General features: G+C 39.1%; 2 protein-coding genes across 2 annotated transcripts; one reads left to right on the top strand and one right to left on the bottom strand.

The window, feature by feature from the left end:
• Window positions 1–6,156: 6,156 nt before the first annotated feature.
• On the bottom strand, window positions 6,157–12,707 carry alg2 (ALG2 alpha-1,3/1,6-mannosyltransferase). Its single transcript, XM_053326777.1, has 5 exons — window positions 12,671–12,707; window positions 11,500–11,691; window positions 10,038–10,175; window positions 9,048–9,215; window positions 6,157–7,724 (listed from the first exon to the last, which is right to left on the bottom strand). The coding sequence occupies exons 2-5, from the start codon at window positions 11,668–11,670 to the stop codon at window positions 6,984–6,986; spliced, it is 1,218 nt and encodes a 405-aa protein (XP_053182752.1). The 5' UTR covers window positions 11,671–11,691; window positions 12,671–12,707; the 3' UTR covers window positions 6,157–6,983.
• Window positions 12,708–13,136: 429 nt separating this feature from the next.
• On the top strand, window positions 13,137–16,936 carry sec61b (SEC61 translocon subunit beta). The gene is made up of 4 exons (XM_053327258.1): window positions 13,137–13,245; window positions 13,767–13,864; window positions 15,370–15,474; window positions 16,344–16,936. The coding sequence occupies exons 1-4, from the start codon at window positions 13,243–13,245 to the stop codon at window positions 16,429–16,431; spliced, it is 294 nt and encodes a 97-aa protein (XP_053183233.1). The 5' UTR covers window positions 13,137–13,242; the 3' UTR covers window positions 16,432–16,936.
• Window positions 16,937–23,801: the final 6,865 nt, after the last annotated feature.

Genomic DNA, 23,801 nt, shown 5'->3' with positions numbered 1-23,801 from the left:
AGGGCAGGAGTGCAGCGGATAGGGAGGGGGAGGGATCTGAAAGTTGTACTTCTTCAAATTTGATGCTAAGTCCTCTCTCTCCTCAAAGTTACCAACTGCAGCTTTAAGCTTAGCTCAGCATAACGACTGGAAGCAGGTGAAAACAGCTAGCTTGGCGCTTTCTGCAGTTCAACACCTCTAAAGCTTCATAATTAATACACTGTATTGCGTTTGTTTAATCAATACATGAATGGAAATATATAAATGACAACCTGGATTTAGGGGGAATTATGTGCTTGAACTATTTTCTTAATGAACTCAGTTCAACCCGCACAACTTCTGTGAAGCATTTCAACCTCACTGATACAACAAAACTACATGAAGTCACTGCTCTTGGCTGTGCGCTTGCGAAGTAATAGCTTGTCCCCCCCCCCCTCCAGTCTCTTATTTACCCTTTAAAGTTAAATGAAAAACTGTGTTTTTGTATGCAAGGGATCTGGCTTAAACATAAAAAAAATCTGTATGTGTGCAGTCTTAGTTTAAATTAAGCTTTAACAATAAACATTAGAAGCATATCTTTGCTCTGCAAACATGATTGACTATTTAATCTTATCAGTGAATTAGATATTTGTGTATCAGAACAGAGTGCAACTCATTTCTTTTGTTTTTTCCATCTTGTTATCTTGTATTGTTTCATATCTGACTGCACTCCATCAATGCTGGTAGACATTTCCTCATAACTTCTGAAACAAGACTTCCAACATTTTTATTGATAAACCTACAGTGAATTAGATGATGTCTGGTGTGTGAAATCTATGGACGAGTTTATCTTTAAGCTATAAGGTAATTTAATCCATAACACACAGGGTAGAACAAGTCGTAATGCTTCTCTTTCCTGAGCCATAAAGCTATTTTTATAGAGGCTATCTATAATATTCCACTATCAGAGATTATAGAAGTTTTATTGTGATCTCCCACAGAGAGTAGAGTTTTATGTAGCTTTAGTAAATCATTCTTTTCCTCCGTTATATCAGCTTCTAAGACTGTTTGCCTGTGAGACTGTAAGAGTTGTGCAGTGTTAACATTTATGAGGTATAAGCTAATATATTTGAATAGTTTATGGAAGCAGTAAAGTGTAAAATACATAATTTGCTACCATGTACCATGTAAAACGGCTCTTAAAGATGAGCTGTGAATACAAATGCAGATTCTCTATTGTTTAAGCACATTCATGACCAGAGACGCTCTTTTTTTCTCTCTCTCTTTCTCTGTACCATCACTAACAGTAAAACTCCTCCTGTCAATTGTACAGAAAGTGAAAATATTTCAAGTAAGGACAAATAATATGTCGCCCTCATGCAGCAAGTAGCGGTGCGAGACTATTGCAGGTTCTGCCTTTTTCTTCACTTACATTTTATACTTACAAAAACATCTCTAATGTTTACTGTGTTTCAGCAAAGCATCGCTGACTCCCAATAAGTCAACCCCCAAAAATGCATTAATCAACCACCCAGACTCGACCCACAAACCACCAACTTTTTTGATTTTTTTAACCAATTGTGTTTATAAAACTCAGCTCAACAGACTGTGGCCGGGGAGCAATACCTTTGGACTACCAGCAGAAGAAACAACAGGGGTAAACTATGTTCTGCTATTGCTCTGGAGCTTGTTTTCTGCTCCTTTGTGGAGGAAATAATGTTATTTTCAGTTTGTGTGCTCAGCAGTGGGCGACTTGTCATTGTGGGGGTGTTTTGTTTGTTAAAATGTGTTGTGGTCAACGGAGGCAGCTAGCTGACTCATTAGCTGGAGAGCTAATATCTGCATATACCAGTCGTTTGTCGACATTAGTGGGAGAAAGGCAAGGCACTTGGGAGCATGTAAAAACATTGTTTCCTTTGGATTTTCCTGGAAAATCTAGCCATGGTCGTTCACATCCAAATTAATCCACACGCTGTTACAGACACAGAGAAAGTCAGGAAAGGTCTCACTTTTTAAGTTACGTTACAACCAGTTCACAAAATGATTCACACATGTAAATTGCATCACAGAATACATAGAGAACCTTTAAGTGTCAAAAGGTTTGAGTATACTTTTTTTAATTGTAAATTGTACTATAAAAACTACAAAACATACCCACACTCTTATGGCATAGTGTCACATGTCAGACATTTTTCTGCACAACAGACTCTTATTGTACAATTTTATAATTTCTATGTTGTCAATTTTTATACGCAGGGATTTTCTTGAACTTCCTGTTTTAACCTTTAAGTAGAATAGAGAATCAGAGAAGACAGCAACCTTTTTTTTTTATCATAGAACTATATTTATTTGTTTATTTGTTACTGTGTCCCAATTTTTGGCACAGAATTGAATCATTAGAGATTATTTTGTTCCCATTTTGTTTATATAAAAAAAGAAAAATCACCAACGTTAACCCAACATCACCCAATTCATTATCTGTAAACCTTAATTACGCATATCATGTGCTGCTCTGTACACCATCCAGTCCTTGCATTATGTTTACATCTGGATTCTTGGTTTTCAGGGCAACGAGTCCATGACCTGGTTAATGTGCAGGAGGAGAGAGTTCAGATTGATGTATTAACACTATATTTCTCTCATCAGCTTCATTTAGCCCATGATTAACACCCAATCGTAACGTGTGATTAAAAGTCGGAGTAAAAATATTCCATACATATTTAATTCTCCACTAACAAGGAAACCAGCTCCCAAACTGCCAACAAAATAGATATACACCCATAACCCGCACACACTCCCACATACATCTCTCCTTTCCTCGCCTGAAAACACACACCTAAACATTTCTCGGCTATCTCCCCCTCACCCCGGTGCTGGCTAGGTGGAATTAGAAAACCAACCCCGCGGTCTCATTAATTAATTAAACACCATGTGCCAGTGGCACCTGGGTACTGGTTATCACTGCCACTCAGACACACCGTGATCTCAATAACCAACCCACCACAGGGCACAGGAGAGGGGAGGTGGAGGTGGAGGGAAGGGACATTGATTCTTCTTTCACAACTTTGAGGTAAAGACAGTTTCTTTAAACAGGAAGAGACAGAAAAGAGACTTCAGACATCATCTTTCCGTGCAGGGAGTAAAGTGGGACACCTTTACACTGAGCCAATACAGCAGAGCGTGATGAGTGTTTACTGCTGCATGTTTTTGTTTATGTGTCTTTGCCTCCCTTACAGGCTCCACGGGGCCTTTTTATCATCTGGCCTAGCAGGGCCCCTAAATCACTGCTGCAACACCCTCCTCATGATCTACTCTTAAGATCTCTGCATGTGGAAAACACAGACACACACACAAACACACATCTGCTCTTTGATTATTGCTTCTTGTTTTCTACCAGCATTTTGCATCCCTGAAAATGTCTATAAACATTTTGTGTGCCTTATTTATATTCAAGAAATGTATACTCTGTGTATTTTGTACATCGGAAACAGCTTGTTTTCATCTGAGCAACATGTATTTTTTAATTAATCCGACGCCAAAAGCTCAGTTGGATTTCTCAACCATAAAGACTTATGTAATCCAATAACTTTTAAAACCAAGTTTGAATACGAAAATTGGCCTTACCAGTTTCACACAATAGCAATGTGGATCCCATTAGAGCATGAAGGAAACACCAAATATGGTGCTTTTGCTGTTTTTAATTAACTGTATGACCTCAGAGCTCAGTCATAACAACTAAATTACTAATGTTACCCTTGTATATAACATCAAAATAGGTTTTTGCCGCAAGTATTTTACTGTTTCACAATGTCAATTTTAGGTTTTTACTGTGTTTTATGTCTTAAGCAAGGCTATGTCCTCAGGTTTGATTTATTTATGCTCACCAAAGCAAATTCTTATAGACTACCTTAAAATGGCACATTTTTAAACTCATAGAATATATGATAGAAAGTTAACAATTAATCTTTTATTTAATGCCCACAGCTCAGACACTTTCTAGACTGATTCTGAATATTAAATGATTAGATCATTTTCTAACATTTTTCAACTGTTTCTAACCAAATGTTTTAATATGCAGGACTGAGATTAAGGACAAAAATGTTACTCACAAGATCACATACATAAATTGACTGAGACATATCGCTGTGATATTTCAAATGCTAGACCTCAATATCTATTTTAAATTAAACCAAGGCTACAGGCACTAATTGGACCTACTGGGACAAATAATTTGCAGTTCTGAAAAACAAGTGGTATTGCTGTTGGTTTCTTTGCGTTTCAGCGTTTGAAATTGACTCTGAAGACATGTGAATCAATACGAGGTGTGGGAATTGAAAACTCAAAGTAGGTGGACCACACACTTTAAACTATATGAAACAAAGTCTATATTAAAAGGCTATGATTCACAGTATCTGTCTGAACTTGGTAGAATAATAGAGCATGTATTAGATTAATAATAGTTGAATCATTAGTAACACATCAGGCTGCCTATCATCTTGAAACAGTTACAGTCAAGGCTATCTGCCACAAATGAAAGCATCTTAGCTTTTACACAACCAGCGTCCTAATCATTTCCAATCACAATTTAGTTACTCTGTTGACTTCAGCTCGGAGAAACAATGGATCTTTTAAGAAACTGGAACAGCAGTCTCTCCCAGATGACATGCCGACAGGTGAGCTTTTATTAATATAGGCTACTGAAAAATGTGTTATCTTGATGCAGCAGTATACCTGCCTGGTTTTTGGATTTGTGCATATGTATGTTTACTGGCTTAACTTTCAAGAATTGTAAGTATAAACATTTGTGATTAGTAATTTTGGAGCTAAGAAAACCTCAACTATGTGTTATTTCCAACATGAGGTAAGATCTTCAGAACGCTGCAGTTTGACTCATTTCCTGATATTATTATAGTTATATCCTCCCTTATTAAGTCATTCCTTGTTACACATTCCTCAAAAAACAAAAACAAAAACAAAAAAAAAAGAAACAGTCAAACTATTTCATTGTGTGTCCATCATCTTTTAATTTACCAAATTTCAATCATAAATATCAATTTCTTCTCATCTGTATTCAGTGAGAAGTTCAAGAGAATAGAAAAAAGGAGACAGAAAAAGGATACCGTGCACTGAGCTCTTTTTCTCTTTAGATTGATAAGAGCGTGTCCACAGCTGAGACCCGAGACTTGACTGAGTTTGTGAAACGGGGGTCAGGATTGTCTCTTTGGGGAGTTTATGTTGGAGCAGGCCTTGTTATCCATTTTGGAGTAGGAAGTGAGGCATTGACATGTTACATTATTTGAACCAATTATTTATTTGGTCTTAAGTAAAGAAGTAGAAGTTTATTTAGTATTAAATGCATTATTTTCTTTTTTTAAAAAGGCAACCAGGTTATCCCAGGTTTATTATTCTAAGCTCTTCATCTTCATATTTCCCTTCAAAATGAGAACATGACAGACAGCTTGCTGCAGCTTCCTTCAACAAATGACTCCGAAGTTGAATAGTGATGGGAAGACGACAATCTACACACAGCTCAGTACAGACATGAAAGTGCCTCCACAAACCCGCATCAGGGTCAACAACAACGAGCACAATCTGGTTCCGTCTCCACAGGAAGTGATGAGACATCGCTATGACACTTTTCTGCCCCAGGGGTTCAAATACGACTTGATGAACTTCAACAGTGAGCACTTCGCCACGTTCATTAGATATGACCAAGCTGTGTAAAACTAGGTGGGTTAAACATTTGGGTGAATGACTGATTGAGTGATGTGGTAAATATTAGGTCTGAAAACAATCAGTTTGTAATTTAATATTGCAATTATTATTATTTCTTTACATTTTTTAAGATTTCAAAAAAAAAAAAAAAAAAAAAGCCCATGAGGACATAATTCTGCAAATGACAGTACAGCAACGGATGGAGACAGAGACTTGTGATCTTCTGTAGTATCCCTTATGTACATCTGTCACAACAACTTTGTTAATGAGCAAAATAAAAATGTTTCACTGCAGAATAGTCTCGAGAATGTTTCATTTAACATCTCAACGCATCACATCTGTTCAATGCAAAGGAAAAAAAAAAGACTGAACAACATTAACAATGTTTCTGTGCCTCCACGCTCTCCCACAAAGTTCTTAGCAAACTCTATTAAAGGCCAAAAAAACTTAACAACAAAGCAAACCCTATAAGAGTCAGGAAACTATGTGTCCTCTTGTTTATTATGACTTCAGGAATGTCAATAAGAGCATTTCTATACAGTAGGAGGGCTGAGGAGTCCAGTACGCAGACACAATGACCTTCAGCTATTCTCCTTGTTGATAATGACCCAGACACAGGCACACTGCCCATCAGCCAGACCTTCTAATGAAGCCAAACACTCTCTATCATCTGCTAATAACCTCCACGCGGCAGCAAGAGTCATGGACAGGCCAGCGTCTTCTGAATGCTAGAAGGGGAACAAAGCTCTGAGCGGACAGGAAGTAGTGGAAAGCATCCTGTTTATCGATCTGGGACTGTGCACTGCCTGATGGGACATGGTGGTAACTACATTCTTCTTCTTCAGCCTCAAACACACAAAGACAAAGACTACTGTAGAGAGGACAGGAAAAACATACACAGTGCAAAACATTTCATTCTAACAATCAATCCTTTTGGTATGCTCATTTGCTAGGATCTTGGTTGCTGTGCTGCTACACACGCACGCTTACACGCACACACACACACTTGCAGGGGTGGTATTTTTTCAGAGATAGGGTAGGTAAACTCGTTACTCTTTTCTTAATTGGTATAGAAATTCCGTCCTGTTTTTCCTCTCAGCAACCCCTCCAGGGGAATGCTGATTAATTGTCCTCTTAAGTCCCCCCCCCCCGCCCCTCCACCCACACCTCTCTGCACATATACACATACATTCTCTGATAGAAGACTTCCACTCTGCAGACCCCCATCCACCATCAGTTTCATAGTTCAGTAAGAAAATGTAGTTCCTGCTATTCCTCTGGCTGTCTTCTGCTTTTACCCTGTTTCCATATCACTGGCTCAGCCTGACAATGTACCCATACAGCTGGTCTGAGAAGGCCTGAAGAGAGAACTTATCTTGTACCCTCCTCCTCCCAGCTTGCCCCATGTCCCTGCGGAGCTGCGGTTCCCTGACAAGCCTCTCCATTGCCTTAGAGAAGGCCTCCGCCGTGGGCTCGCATAGAAACCCCGTCTCCCCATCTGCCACGCTCTCCAGGGGGCCCCCGGAGTTCACTGCGATAACAGGACAGCAGGAGTACATGGCCTCTACGGGAACTATCCCAAAATGCTCTCTGCTCGGGGTGTACAGCACCGCGGCGCTGTCCCGCAGCAGTGCCACCTTTAGTGAATCAGAGGGGGAACGCAGGAAAGTGACACAGTCGTCCAAGTGGAGCTGCGCTGTTAGCTCTTTCAGTTCAGCATAATGTTCAACATTCTCAGTTACGCGGTCATCATAGCCCCCCGCCACCACCAGGTGAATGCCCGCTCTTTGGCCTGGAGGGAGGCTGCTCCTCAGGGCTGCCAGAGCCTCCAGAGCCAGGCCCAGATTCTTCTTTCGCTCATATCGATTCAGAGAGAGAAACAGGCAGGAGGTTCCCTCAGGGAGCAGCCCTTCCAGGCCTTGTGCTTCAGTAGATGGCTGGTCAAAGCTACGCATGTTGAGGGAGGGATAGAGGACATCTGTCTGGAGTCCTCTTAGACTATGAAAGGTCTCCCTGAAGATGCCTGCGGTGAACTGGCTGTTTACCAGAATCTAAGAGCAAGTACAGAGAGATTAGTTCATAAGGATCTCACATATATCACAGGCGTCTGAATTCTCTATGAATTGGATGGCAGCCTGAGGTCCTTGATTTTCCTGAAGTCTAGACTGAAATCCAAATGTCATTTCATTTCTATCAGGGCCCTGAGCTTTTACAACAGCTTGCCTGTAGAGATCATGCCATATCACATTTTAAATAAACACTTTGGTTTTTAAATAATCACTTTGGCAGTTTAAGTCAAAATAATATTCCCTACATTTTGATTTATTCCATTTCAATATAGTTTTAAACCATGGCTGGGTGGCAAGGTGGTCTTGAAGAGCCAAAATGAAGTCTAAAAGTAATTTCACCTGTCTAGACATCATAAGTCTAGACTGGTGGGATTAAATGATTCTGAGTGAATCATCTCTATCTTTAAGGAGCACTATTTCATTAATTTGTAATTTGTTTGTAAACAATTTTAGATGACAACAGATTATTAATTACAGGTTTCCATGAATAGATTGATTCAAAGGAGGTGTACAAAAACACAGACATTATTTGGGGAATATCTGATGCCACGTGCATAACTTGCATAAAGTCAAAGTTTCAACTCCTGGGCAGTGAAAAGCAAAAGCAGAAAATGTTTCTGAGTTTTTCTGTTCTTTTCAGAAACTGTCGTAGAAAAAGACATGGGAGATATGTCGATATCAGAAATCCAGTATTAGTCGGGCCCTAATTAGGATAACTTGAACTGAGTAATTTACTATTTGTCTATTGTAAAGAATTAAAATTAGTAGTATTTAAAAAGTTTATTATATGCGTTGTCTGAAAGTATACACCACTGACATTTTTCATCTTTCAATGTATACATCTATTCAGAAAATTCAAAATTGTAGTTTACTGTTATTACTGTTTAAGCCACAAATCACTCTCCTGTCTGCAGGCTGTGCAAAACATTGAGAAACTTTAAAATGGATGAACTAAAGCACATTATTCATTTAGATTATCAGGTTAATATTGGAAGACATTTTTAGTTTTAGCCACTCCCTTTCTGCCTTGTTTGATCATGCTCCCGCTGAGGTACTCTGATAAGCATCATAAGCATCTTTTGAAAATACTTTTAAATATGATCTTAATAAATGTCTGGCATTTTGGTACTGAACTTCGTGCTTTTTTACTGATTAAAGAGCATTCTTTACCACCATACTATAAAAAGGTTTTGTTTTTTTTAAAATCTGAATGAAATACAAATAAGCCCAGTGACACAGTCTTGTTCTGTAATCAGATCATTGCAACATGTGTAATCGAGCTTACAACCATAAGCTGTTACGTACCATATCAGCCATACCAGTGGTCCGTTCCTCCAGCAAGTCGATGGGAGCACGGTAAAGCTTCTTCAGGGCTGATTTCCTCTGTGTCAACAGCTGGTCAGGAAAGTGACAGTAGAACAAAACCTTCTTTCTATAACGAGACAGTCTCAGCACCGGGATACACACGGATACCTGAGGAGGAACACGAGGTGTAAAAACAGATTATTCATTTTTGGTGAGCATTTTTCTTTTTTTTTTTTAATTGTTTCTTCCCATGTAATGTGATAAAGATACAGGGCACATAACGCAAAAGGGATTGAACGCACTCATACTCATGCAACTAAGAACTGCAACCAGGATTTTACAAATATAAACAAAAACAGCCCGTAACCTTTCTATACTATATGCCTAGGCTGCCAAAAGAAAGAAAAACTAACTAAAACTAAAACCCTGGCTGCAACTGGCAAGCAAAGACAATAGTATTCAGGTCTTCCCTAAAAAATGTTCCTCCCTCCTGACTAATCAGAGACAAATATGGCAGCTTGTTTTGGCATGTGACATAATGCTGCTTATACAACAATCAGTGAAGATGCCACATTAATATCGAGAACCCTTTATGCAAATGGAGACAGAGTACAACAATAGAAACATGCACTAAATATAAAACAAACACTATGTTAATGCTAAACAATGTACCTCACCACTTACACAACAAGTAATGCACATACTTTATGTGAACTCTGATGTTATTGATTTAGCATGTGAGGCTTATTCTAGTGTCACATTAGTGATGTTTGAATGAGAACAGTTGTATCTGTGTGTATTTGTGTGAAAGATATAAAAGAAAAAAGCAAAGGTGTGTCTGCTTTGCAACAAGGTATAGAAAAAACACAGACACAAAGACAGGTAACTGTTAACAATGAAGCTATTCTCTGAGTCAGTCACACCAAATAGACAAACTCAACTGAGACGATCAAAGAAATAGATTAACAGTTACCGCCCGACACAATTCACCTGATCACAGAAGACAACGTCATACTCCACCCCGCTGAGAAAGACCAGGTAGAGGGCAACATAGATCATCCTCACATAAGCACATAGTGCGTGCAGGTAGCCAAACACACTGGTGGGTAACCAGTCACCCACACATACCTGTAAAAAAGCAAGGCAAAGTCAAATCATGTACAGTCATGTGAAAAAATTAGGACACCTCGTTAAGTATTCAGTTCTTTATTAAGAAATGTTCACATATTGATGTCTAATCTCGTTGATATTTATCTCTGGAAAAGAAAGTTATTCAATTACAGACACCCTACCCCCTAATAGCTAGTGTTACCCCCTTTGGCTGAAATAACTTCAGTGAGACGTTTCAGTGAGCACCCTCTGATACACAGTAGAATTCATGGTGGATTCTATGATGGTGAGCCGGCCAGGTCCTGCTGCAGCAAAGCATCCCCAAACCATGACACTTCCACCTCCATGCTTCACAGTTGGTATGAGGTTCTTTTCCTAGAATGCTGTATTTGGTTTACGCCAAACATGTCCTCTGTTCTCGTGTCCAAATAATTCAATTTTAGACTCATCTGTCCAAAGAACATTATTCCAGAAGTCCTGGTCTTTGTCTACATTCTCTCTGGCAAACTTCAGTCTGGCCTTCACGTTTTTCTAGGAGATCAAAGGTTTCTTCCTTGCACACCTCCCATGAAATAGAACTTGTGTAGTCTCTTTCTGATTGTTGAGACTTTCACATCAACAGTAGCAAGAGTCTGCTGTAGGTCCCGTGATGACATTTTAAGGTTTTTGGTGATTTCTTTTAGCATCTTGCGGTCTGCTTTCGGGGGGGACTTGCTTGGACCGCCAGAGCTGGGCATGTTAGCAGTTGTTTTGAATGTCCTCCACTTGTAGATTATTTTCCGGACAGTGGAATGGCTGATTTCAAATTCTTTTGAGATCTTTTTAAATCCCTTACCAGACTCATAAGCAGCTACAATCTTCTTTCTGAAGGCCTCAGACAGTTCTTTCGATCTCACCATGGTGCTCACTCTCATTTCAACAGTCAGGGGCACACCAAACTAAATGTCTGAGGTTTAAATAAGTCATGCCTCCTTCAAAATGCTGAGTAACAATGTTCTGATCATTTGCACTTGCTGTGATACACCTGTGTGTGATTTTAGCCATTTTAAGTGGGAATGAATGTGGGGTGTCCTAATTTATTCCTCACCAGAAATTGCTTTTTTTTTAAATTACATTTCACAGAAAGTTTTTAAAAGTATTTTCTTCAGTTTTAATTGTTTAGTTCTATTACTTGAATGTGTCAGTATTGTTAAAATCAATATTAAATATCCATATGTTCATATTTCACATGACTGTATATGTTCCTAATAGACTGCATTTTACATACCCTGTTGTCTGTTTTTGTTGTGTATCTTTGAATGGCAATATGTAGGATAGTGTATGTGTGTTTATGTTCACGCACCACAGGCAGGTCTGGGTCCAGGGTCTCAGAGAAGCAGTGTGTTGAGTCGTAATGGGCCGTCCAGATCTGGACGCTACACCCCCGAGACTTCAGAGCGACAGCAGCATCGACCACCAGACGCTCGGCTCCACCTATGCCCAAATCCGGATGGAGAAACACCACCCGTGCCATCCTGGACACACACCAACAGAGCTGAAATGTTAAGTAAAAACTGTCTCTGCAAATATTTCCCAATGAGAGAACAGCAGTCTGAAAAACAGTAACTCATAACACATTGTCATGTAGTATGTAAAGCTGCAACGATTAATCGATTAGTTGCCAACTACGAAATTAATCGTCAATTCATGATCAACATTTTATTGTCCAAACAGCTGATCGATTGATTGAGAAAGGTTAATCAATAATTAAAATACTTTGAGTTGCAGCCATAGTAGAAATACATAAAGTAAACTGACAGTGTAAATAATCACAAAATCAAACATACAAGGCTTATTTCATTTATTTCTTATATATCTTAATGTTCTATAATGTGTAGTGTATTTTAAGTATTTGTTCATGTGTACAGCACTTTGAGTTACAACTACTATATGAAGTGTGCTCTACAAATAAATACACATGAACTTGTATTCAACATTGTTAAAGTTTATAGGAATGATTGCTTTAACTTGTGTGAAATACATCACAGAGAATACGTGTTGGTGGAAACACACAACATCCTCACACAGACTAATTCATCTATTCTCTTTATGCCATAAAGAAAAACTTTTCAGAGCCGCATTGTTGACAAACCTGAAGAATCTGTCCTTGTGGGGTTTGTAGTTTAATAGTTAAATACATTTGTTTCCTCTTAAGGTATTTAATGTCATGTTTGTTTGACAGAAAATGTGCCTACGTCTACTGAAAACCACCATTGCTGTCACAGTGTCCCCAAATACTCTAAAAGTCTTGGGTTTTAAGTAAGAAGTCAAACTGACAGCCAGAAGACAAATTAGACGACACCTGTCTGCTTTAGTGAAGGTAGATGCACTTAGCCACAGTGACAGGATGATAGATACTAATGTTATAGTTACTACAAAAACTACAACCCGTTTTAGATGAATTTAGTGGACAGCTGTGACTAAACTCTACAACAGCATCACCGTATAATTCAATTTACTACACTTATGTTTACCTTTGAACGTCTTATCCACCTTATCCAAGTTTGGAAACCTGTGATTATGCTCGTCTAGCCGCACGCAACGGCTGAATGCTATCATGAAACTCTACCACTGGGACGCCATGTTGGCTCAACTTCTCCTCTCGTGGATCAGGCGGCTTGCGTTGCAGTTTGAGCCACAATGGCACCAGTTTCCCCTCAGTAGAACAGACACGTCTTCTTGCGAGTCAAAGAAGACCTTTAAATTGCCATTGAAATAACGTACAAAATAATATCCCAGTTCAATACAAGAATTACAGAATACTGTTTTGAAAATACGTTTTTATGGTGTAGTATGAAAATATAATCCTAAAGTGTGATTTTTATTTCATTCTTTTTATGTTGAATGGAATTTGCCGGTCAGGCTTCTGCTCGGTCTCCTACGCTGGTCCTGCGTTTTGCAGTCGTGTCCTTTTTAGACAAGCGTCATCTCTACTCAAGTGTTGACCACTACACACACCTACTGCCTACTGTTGCCCATTTGACGTGGACACCGGCTAGAAGAGAGGCTCAGGGATTCACCTCGCATCGGGACAAAGAAAAGCAAAATGGTAAGATTCATTAGCTACCTCTAAAACTATTCTGTTGAAGCTGAGGCCAGCCATGTTGGATTAAAAGAGCCATCAGATAGATAACGTTTTGCTATCTGTTAGCAGGCGTGCTAACGTTAGCTTGTCATTTGTGGACGTGGCTGGTTTTTTAAAGCTGTAATCCTCCAAAATTAATGTTTTAAACTGCTCCAGCACTCAAGTAACGACTTATATACATGCATGCGACATTTGGTAGAGACTCTCCGTTTTAGTTAACACTGAAGGTGAAAAGCAATGAATATTCAATGAAGGCCTTCACTGTCTGACACACACTGTAAAGTTCAGCTTTAACTGTAAGTTGGCTGTTCAAGAATTCTAAAAGCGTCTTTATTTCAGTGTTATAGGTTAACTTAGGTTCAGTTGTAATCATATTTTTGTGTAATTGCGTGTTTGTAAGAGAGTCTCATTCAGACAGACAAAAGAGGAGTAACGGATTTGAATACTGTGCACGTATTTCTTTTAATCTGGTCTCTTTCTTTCAGCCTGGACCAGCAGCAAGTGCAACCAATGTTGGGGCGTCTAGCCGTTCCCCCAGCAAGACAGTGGCTCCCCGTGCAGCAGGCTCCACAGTCAGACAGAGGTACACATACTCACAATCTGACCACTAAACTTTTAAATTCTCTAAACTTTCCACAGGTAAACACTGCTCACAGACTGATGGCAAAGAAAAGGAGACAACTGAATATAACATTGATATTTCCAAATGGGGCACTGAACGACTCGATAAGAGTGAAAATGATGAAAATCATTTTATGGGTTTTGCATTCAACAGATCCCAACCCAGTCATACACTTAGTTTTTTTTAAAAACATAAATAGTCATGGGACAAAAAAAGGAATTGTTAAAGGAAAATAAAAACAGCACAGCCCAAATCATATCACAATTTCCCCTAAACACCAACCTCACTAACCCTCCCCTCACTTTAGATTCCTCCAAAACAATACAAATACTGGTAAGAAATCATAGAACAGTTACAATTCATACTGAATATTCAAACCACAAAGTAGTTAACTAACACAAGATAGGAAAAGACTGACAAACGGCAAGAAGACAAAAAGATCCTAAACAAAAAAATGCAGGTTTAGATGTTGCTCTCCACCACTAACATCAAAAAACGAAATGAGAGGATATATTTTTTAAGAATCCCTTCGCCAGAGTCAAGAGACTCTTTACCAAGAAGCACTGAAGCTGTTCTGTCAGCTTGTGGCGGTCCAAAACTTTGTTCTGTTTGTCACATATGTATAATGGCCACTAATATGAAAAGGTAGCTATTCATTCAATCTTTACATTAAACATGAAAAACTCTCTGCAGCCCCCTTGGCCTGCACACACCTCCATATGATCTTTTATTTTCATTTTTTAATTTATTTCAAACAACTGCGATATTGACCCCACCTCCTCATGTCATCACACTGTGAAGAGTGATTGATGACTTTCAGATAGCCCTTCTCTGCATTTTTGTGTGCACTCCATAGATTAGAGCGGCAGATAGATGTTGTGCTCTGGGCTTAATCAGTGTGTAATCAGAGGCTCGTTGTTACCTCTCTCATTATTACTCATTATTACCCATTACTATCACCCTCTTCATTACCTCATTAACCTCTGTTTAATCTCATCACATGAGAGAGGCAGCCATGAAACATTTTGCTCTTTCATCACCGGATACTGTAGTTGAAGTTACAGTGTTAATATAATAAGATAGATTTATTTTTTCTCTCACTGGGATGGGGTCTAAATGCTTCACTCAAATTTAACTTAAATGGTTTCAAGCTTCTATTAAATTGGTTTAGATGCTTCAGTTTGTAATTGAGAAAAAACATTTTTTCACAAATTTGGGTTGTGCTTCTTTAAATTGTGTCTATCGTTTTAGGTTCATTAACTTTTTTTTCTCCCTATAAAGTACATTGTAGGCAATTGCTCTTTAAAAAAAATTGTATTTCATAAAGTGGAATTTTTGACAGTATGAGACAAAAAAAAAGTTGCCACAGAAAGGTATAGACATTTCTTAATAAAAATATTATGTTGTTATAACCAGTGTTACTTGGCAGTGTCTACATATTCTTGTGTTTTGTGTGTGTTGCACAGGAAAGCCACCAGCAGCGGTACACGCAGTGGTGGCAGGACCACAGGATCGGCGGGTACAGGGGGCATGTGGCGCTTCTACACTGAGGACTCGCCAGGTCTCAAAGTGTAAGTGTAGTTTATAAAAGCAGCCCCTGTCAAGCTGTTTTACACACACACACACACACAGGCACACTCCTGAACACATGAAAATGCCAAATCACCAGTGAATATAAACACATTTAACCTTTGACATTTAAACTCGCATCCTCTCACAAATAAACACTTAATTCTCAGGATTTCCGACACTTTATCACATCATTAGTGTTGTTTATGAGATAGAATGGGAGGAATGATTAAAGGCAGGAAATTAGGCAGACGTGCTTCTGTGGTCCAACAAATAATCTCGACTTGATTTGAGTGTGTGTCTTTGCGCATGCACACACACACATTACGTGACCACGCGCTTAGAAAACTTTCAATCTCAAACTTCTATTCTGTTACAACCTCCACCCTAATATTAGAGAAAGCGTCCTGTCTCCTGGCCGTAGCAGGCTGTGGTTGATCGATGGTGCTGTGGTGGTTATTGAGTGCTTCCCCAGTCGAAGGAGGGCAGACTCGCTATACAGTGCTGTATATCGAGTGCGTGTTTGTTCCTGTGTTAGATGCCGGCCTCAAAGCTTCATTAAAGGATCCACTCTGAAAGGTCAACTCAATTACAGCCTTCTGACAGGAGGAGGAGGGGGCAGTGGAGGAGATGGTTGGCATGGCAATGTTGCTACTAGAGATGCGTCCCTCCACCCCACCCCACCCCACCCTACCTTACCCTACCCTCCTCAGTCCCTCCTTGAGAGATGAGAGCCCCTCCTTGTTTCCGAAGCTCATCAATAAAATCAGCCACTCTGCTAAGACTCTTGCTCTGGTTGGGGTTGCAGCAAATGATGGGATTTTGTGTGCGTGTGTGTTTTTGGGTGTTAATCAGTTGTCTCTTGTGACAGCGGCCCGGTGCCAGTGCTGGTGATGAGTTTGCTCTTCATTGCTTCAGTCTTCATGCTGCACATCTGGGGGAAGTACACTCGTTCTTAAGCCCCGCCTGATGACCTCTGACCCTGCGCCTGAGCTTCTTAACATATTGGACCTGGACCAAACAACAAATGAACAACCTTACCCCCCCAAATTCCCCCTTCTTCCACATCACTACAACTCACAAACTGGATTTTTATGAGAGATCTTTTCCTTACATGATCTTCATCCGTACTGATGTTGGTTATCCACCTACTTGCTTTTGCCCATCCCGTGTTTTTAAGATCTGATGCGGTGAAGGGGGAACAGGGAGCAGGTCTTGCTAGCCCACCTCAGATGCGATGTCTGTGTGCGCCTCTGTCGCCGTCCCTCCAAGCAGAAGTATCATGTGTTCACCTCACTGCTGCCTGAAGGTTCAGTACAGTGCTCAAGGACATTGTTGTTTTCAGGCCCCCAGCAAACATTTCTCTTTATTGCCTGAATTTCTTTTTTTTTTTTTTTTTTTTGTTAACAGCATTTGTACAAAATATAATTGTAATATTGTACAATAAAAAGAGTAAAAACCAAACTGTGTCTGTGCATTTTGAAATGTACCTCATTCTCAGTAGGTAATGGCCGTGTTGTTTTTATACATTTCAAGTTGAACCGGTCTTTTGTGTGTTCAGATGTTTCTCAGTTGAATGAGAATAATTACACTCATATTATGTGGGTGCAGTAACACCCACACACTTATTAAGTCACAAAATTTAACCAGGACAGTGTTTCGATTCTAGTCAGATCCTTGTCAGGTCAAACAGGATCAAAGCGGTTTCCTGTGAAGTTTTTGTAGTTTGGAGTAAGTGTTCACATATTTTTCACTCACTTTTTTTTTTCAGTGATAAGTGAGATAGTGGAGTGGGAGTGTATCAGTTTTAACCTTCTGTAAACACTACAGGACTACTACTTAGAGGTATTTATCAACCTTAGTTTTGACCAAAATTTGATTTTTGACGGTCGAGGTAAAATCACTCATTAATCCTCAGCTTTGAAAATGCATTCAAGGACCAGGAATGACACCTAAGAGTTGGCCACAACAACTGTCTAATGTAATCATGTCCATACTATTTCTCTGCATGTTGGCCTCAACAAGATTACACAGCGCGCACACACATGAATAGTGTCTTACCTGGATGTGCAGAAAAGCCCAGACTTGTCTATACATACAGTATCTATACCAGCTAATTTGACTAGATGAAAGCTTTTCAGTATGCATACCTTTTGTAGGGGTTCAGAGGCAACAGTGTGCCTCAGGGTTTTGTCTCTGAAACTTTCTTTTCTCCTGCACAGGAGACAGTTTTTGAAAAGTAACTCAATGTTGTCTGAGTAACACCAAAAGATATTAATAACACACAATATCATAAAGTGTTATGATTTTGTCTGGTAATGACCCCAATACTGAACCTGTGTTTGACAGACTTTCAACAGGTTTTAAGAAGGCACAATAGTAGTTTTTGTTTAAATCAGAGTCAAATGTGACAGAAAAATGAATTGTAATTTGCATTGTAACACTTATAAAATGATTTTTTAGGTTTTCCTCTTATCATCACTCTTAAATGTGCCTCGTGAATTTTGCCCAGGTATTTTTCTTTCTTCTCCTGAGGGGGGCACTGCAGACTATTTTCTGAATATCACTGGCTCAGAAGATTTTAAGATATGAACCTATCCTCAACTGAGGAATGGTATGAAGGTGTGTGGTGACTTTTTTTTTTTTTTACCTACTTAAGTAATTATATTAATGTGTGGTGTGGCATGTTTATATAATCATTCTCATATAATGATCTCATGATAAACTGGTTGATACTTACGTGTTTTGTAACAACACTTCACGATATTGAACTCATTTTCTTTTTAGACAATAACCTAGATAAAAGTAAATGCTGAGAAACCTTCAGTTAAACAGGAAACTTTAGAAGAACGAATGATATAATGTTCAGTATGTTGACTGCTGCTGTGAGCTGCATGTTTTGTAGTTGTAAAAGTAGTTCAGGCCGAACCTGCATCACCAGGTTATCAGTGTTGAATATGAAACCACCAGCTGTCATGGCTAGTGCTTTTGTATGTGTGTGTGTGTGTTGGTTGTGATAAACGTAGCATTCGGGTCCTGATCATTAATTCATTCTGTTGCTATGGCTCTGCTTTCCCAAAGGCTTCCAGTGTTCGTGGCAAACTCAGGCACTACTGCCACATCACTCTCCCTCTTGTCCCTGTCCTACACACACACACACACACACACTCTCAGATACACTCACGGCCCAATTCACGGTGGCACAACACGGCAGTGAGCCAGAATAATTCAACACAACAATTAAATATGAAGGAGCCGTGGCGAAGCTGTCCCTCAGTGCTCAGAGCTCAAACAGGCCCAGGCAGCATGTGCAGCGCTGTGACTGTCCATACTGCTGCAACCTGTAGTTCTAAACTCTTCTTGACACCATCTATACAAGTCAGCTCAATGTTTCATCAGCGGCTAAAAATGAGGTAGAATTATTATATCCTGTGTTATGTTCTTCTGTTTTGGACGAATAGACACATCAACTGTGCTCTGAGTAGTTAACTATCAATCAGTGTATAAGCACTAAAATTATTTTAATTTGGATTTATACTCTAATTTGCATTTGTTGGTTTTTAGATAAATGTTTTTGTTACAGGCCCACCTTGGAAAAGATTGGCTTCTTCAGGGACTCCAAGTCCTTTAAGTCCTGGTAGCTCCTGTTGTAGTTAGTTTAAAAGTTAGTCATGTGACTGGTAGGTTTGATCCTGAAGAAAAAGTTGATCTTTAGAAGGTGTAATAAATGACTGCATCAGAATTATGAGCGCAGTTTCTTTGATGCAGGCCAGTACCTCACTAAAATACATAGTGTGTGTGTTTATTCCTTCATTTCTTCAGCAACCATTCTATTAATATTTGGCATACAAGGTGATGCAGAGAAATCGTGGCTGTCATTTATAGTTAAAACAACTCTAACATTAAATTACTTATTTTTTTAAAAATCAAGTAAGACAAGAGGTTAAATGTGTGCATCCATTAAAACTACAACTTGATGTTGAAGCTGGTTCATGAACAATTTCTCTTTGTTTAAACTTGAATTGACAAGATTGATTTATTTCCTCTGCATGACAGCCATTAGCCATAAGTGTCTGAATACATATTTGTTTCAGAGATTTCATCAGCATACATCTTAAGCCTACAGCACAGAAATAATCCTAAACATGCAAATTGAGATGTGTGTCTTGTGGAAAAGAAAGAGAGGAGAGAAAGATAAGAGGAGAGAGAAAGAAAGGAAGAGAAGTTTTCTTTAGAGCACTTCCTCTCTGTGTCTTTTTCACCAGAAACCCATATCCTGTGCAGAAACCTCACGCTTTTACAAGGGATGGCCCCTTACATAGAGATAAGCATGCATACACACACTCACACACTCACACACACACACAGTCACACACTGGAGGGGACCTGTAAATAGGTCACATGTATTTTCTGTTCTATATGACACATGCAGCCCTGTTTAACATGGAGGTAGGAGAGACTGTTTAAGTCTCTCTTTGTATTGCTATGGCACTCTCTCACTCATCCATCACACACGTTTATGCCCAGAGATGTTCCAACTTGCAGGTAAACACAGCTATCAGGTGCTGCAGAGCACCTGCTTTCCTTTCAGAGACTATGCAGAATATTCCTTCTTTAGATAATAAATACATTTAATAATATATTTAATTTGTAACACACTTTTCATTCATAGTTGAACTCAAAGTGCTACAGTATTAATAACACTCAAGTTAAGATGAAAAAGCCTTCCTGAACAGAAAGGCTTTTAAGCCTTTTTGTAAAAAGGGCCTAGGGTCTGTGCGGCCCTCAGTTGGTTATGAAGGCAGTTTCATAAGCGTGGTGCAGCAGAGCAGAAGACTCGATTCCCCATGTTGCATAGCTTTGTACTGGGGGTCCAGAAGAGCAAGCTGCTGGCAGGTCAATGGGTGCAGGTGGAGGTTTGCGGTATGATCAGTTCCTGTAGGTGGGGATATGCACGTCTGTTGATGGGTTTGTATGTGAGTTGCAGGACTTTGTAGTTAGTCCTGAAGCAGATGGGGAGCCTGTGTAATGACAACTGGCAGTGCTGTTCGGAAGGTACTGGAGCTTTTGGATCCCCCTGCCAGGGATCCCTGTGAAGAGCTGCATGGCAGTAGCACAGTATTGAAGGAGACACAGGCATGGACAAGTTTCTCTGACTGAGTTACACATGGGCAGAGTTTAGAAATGTTTTTGAGTTGGTAGAAAAGAGGTTTTACATAGATGTCTTATATGGTCATCAAAAGCCAGCTGAGCAGCCAGTCATTCATGCACATATGCCAAGTATGTGCGCTTGTATTTTTGAACAGATCACAAGGTTGGCAAAGCGTGAAATGGACAGGCGGGTGGAATCGATTCATGCTCGCTGACCAAGTGAATCTTGAGGGATGTCCCAAAAACTGATAGCTGGTAGAGTTGATGTGGGGACACCTGTGACAGGAGCTTCAGTGTGAAATGGTATGAGTCATAACTACAAAGCACCAGAGATCATTAGTTAGTTAGTTAGTTAGTTAGGTACGTTACTGCCAACAATGTAAAAATGTATCTTTGGCTTCACCAATTAGTATTAACATAATGATTTTAAAAAATATTGATGATTTTTTAATTCCTTACTGTCACAAAAGGCTGCTAGGTCAGGCTTTTTAGCTGTTCCATAAATCCAGTTTAAGGTCAAGCAGATAATTGAGCTCTTGCTGCACCGACACCTCAGCTTTACAAAAGTCCTGACAACACATTTTATACACTCGTCTTCTTGTCTAACCACTAGACTTATTTGTTTGCATAATACATTTACATTGTTTGTTTGATTGGTGATGCTGTTGTTTTTTAATATGTTGTCCTTCAATGCAACCTTCCTGCAACAGAAAGCCCCTATACAAATGCAATTATTATTATCATCATTAGCAGAGCAAGTGACACTTTGTACTACTTGCTTAGAAAGTGCTCTATGAATACACATATTATTATTATTATTATTATTATATATACCAATAAATAATAAATAAATAATTAAATACACAGATTAACTGTTACTTCCCACCTTTAAGTAGCAGAATATTCATTATTATTTATGTTTAAATGATTTATGTTTTCTATAAATGTGTGCTCATGTTGTTTTGGTCGCTGTGATCATGAGACCAGTGATCAGGCCAGGGGCAATTGTAGGATCAGACCTTTAGGGGGGGCTCAGCTCCTAATGAGAATTTGACATACTATGACCTGCAAGTATTTAAAAAAATACAATAGTCATTTATTCATTTTTAGGGGTGCTGAGATCAAATTTAGGGGTGCTAAAGAGTCCCTAAAAAGGGTCTAAAATCGTCTTAATGTTTTCCATGAATGTTGTTTTGGTCGCTGTGATCATGAGGCCAGTGATTACTCAGTAGAATAACAGCCAATTGGTGTGACACTATGTTGTTAATGTCCAGTGATCAGTTGCACAGCCGGGTCTGCTGAGAGGTGAAAGCTCGTTCACTGTAAAATAATACGATACCATTTTCTGCCATCTAGGTAACACGGTCCCAGTCATGTGTGCTTTATGTGGGCCAATGGGAGGGCCTGAGAAAGGGAATTTGTGAATGTGTGTTTGTGTGTTTGTGTGTAGCTCTGCTGTTTCTGGACTTGGATTCTCCCCCAGACAGAAATAAGATTGTCAGACTCAGAGCCAAGGCTAAGTCTGCATCAATCAGTACATCGTATCTCAAATCCTCTGTGTGACACTCGCTCACCTCATGCTTCATGTATGAAAGACAAGCAGAATGAAGCCTGCTGACCCTGCAAATGATGATAGGGGGTGAAAAAAGCATTAACATTTCCATCTAGTTCTATTGTATGTATCTGTTATGAATTAGAAATACATCTGTTATTAAGTTTCAAATATAATGATCACCTGTGTTGATAATCTACTAACAGAACATGCACAGTCACAAACAGATGGGAAAAAAACATTATTCAAGTATTTAAGAAATGATCCCAGTACCACTACCCCACAGAATGTCCATTAACGTTAACGATATCCAGCAACCAAATTCACATCTTTTACCTATTTAAGTACACCTCACCTTCTTTAATACTGTATATCCCCAACAAAAAGTGCTCCAAAGTGAATAAAGTAATATATTTAAGTCTCAAAAATGGAAGTAATCATAGTGTTCGAGGTGGCACTGAGACTGGCCACTATACTGTTGGGAATCTTAATCTATAGGGGCATGAATTGTGTTTTGTGAGTTTATTGAATGTTCTTCATTTAAAATCTTTATCTCCAAAATAAAAGTGACTGCAGCTCACAGATAAATGTAGTTATAATCAAAAGGTCTCTGATTTTACTGCACTTTTACCTGTAAAACTGCTTAAGTCCTGTCACTGTCACTCTCAGCTCACTGTGATTAACTTCCAAACTCTGGAGCACTTTGTACTACTTGCTTAAGAAGTGCTCTATAAATTATCTTTGTATATTATTACTATCATTGTTGTTTAAACCCATCACTAAAAAATCCACCAAAGTACACTTATAATTAAATCTATATAGATATAGGTTTATTTCCCACCTCACCCTTGATTATTATTCATGTTTAAATGATGCATGTTTCCATGAATGTTGTTTTGGTCGCTGTGATCATGAGGCCAGTGATTACTCAGTAGAAAACCTGCCAATTGGTGTGACACTATGTTGTTAATGTCCAGTGATCAGTTGCACAGCCGGGTCTGCTGAGAGGTGAAAGCTTGTTCACTGTAAAATAATACGATTCCATTTTCTGCCATCTAGGTAACACGGTCCCAGTCATGTGTGCTTTATGTGGGCCAGTGGGAGGGCCTTAGACAGGGAATTTGTGAATGTGTGTTTGTGTGTAGCCTTCCTGCTGTTTCTGGGATTGGATTCTCCCTCAGACAGAAATAAGAGAGTCAGAGTCAGAGTCAGAGCCAAGGCTAAGTCTGCATCAATCAGTACATCGTATCTCAAATCCTCTGTGTGACACTCACTCATCTCATGCTACATGTATGAAAGACAAGTAGAATGAAGCCTGCTGACCCTGCAAAGAGCCGTAATTATGATAGGAATAGTAACAGTGTATATTTCCATCTAGCTCTATTGTATGCATCTGGTATACATTCCAATCATTTAGAAAAGTATTCAGCTGAAGAGGGCCTAACTATTTGCTTAAAAAATGGCCATAATGATTGATTATCAAAATAATTCTCAATTCATTTTCTTTTGTCTATTAATCAACTAATTGTTCCAGCTCTAATTACAACAATTGATAATAGATATGATCAGATGAGCCATGTAAAAGAAAAAGAAATATCCAAACAGACAGGAAGTAAAAGATTAAAG

Source organism: Scomber japonicus, chromosome 10 (assembly GCF_027409825.1).
Source record: "Scomber japonicus isolate fScoJap1 chromosome 10, fScoJap1.pri, whole genome shotgun sequence".
In the NCBI taxonomy this organism is placed as follows: Eukaryota; Metazoa; Chordata; class Actinopteri; order Scombriformes; family Scombridae; genus Scomber; species Scomber japonicus.
This window is presented reverse-complemented; position numbering and strand designations above follow the sequence as displayed.

Excerpts from the sequence above, each read along its gene's own strand:
- alg2 (XM_053326777.1), bottom strand. The coding sequence starts at position 11,670 with ATGGCACGGGTGGTGTTTCTCCATCCGGATTTGGGCATAGGTGGAGCC. Across the intron at positions 10,176-11,499 it reads TGGACCCAGACCTGCCTGTG|GTATGTGTGGGTGACTGGTT; the intron begins GTGCGTGAACAT and ends GCTTTTTTACAG. Across the intron at positions 9,216-10,037 it reads ACGTTGTCTTCTGTGATCAG|GTATCCGTGTGTATCCCGGT; the intron begins GTGAATTGTGTC and ends GTTCCTCCTCAG.
- sec61b (XM_053327258.1), top strand. Across the intron at positions 13,865-15,369 it reads GGCTCCACAGTCAGACAGAG|GAAAGCCACCAGCAGCGGTA; the intron begins GTACACATACTC and ends TGTGTTGCACAG. Across the intron at positions 15,475-16,343 it reads GACTCGCCAGGTCTCAAAGT|CGGCCCGGTGCCAGTGCTGG; the intron begins GTAAGTGTAGTT and ends CTCTTGTGACAG.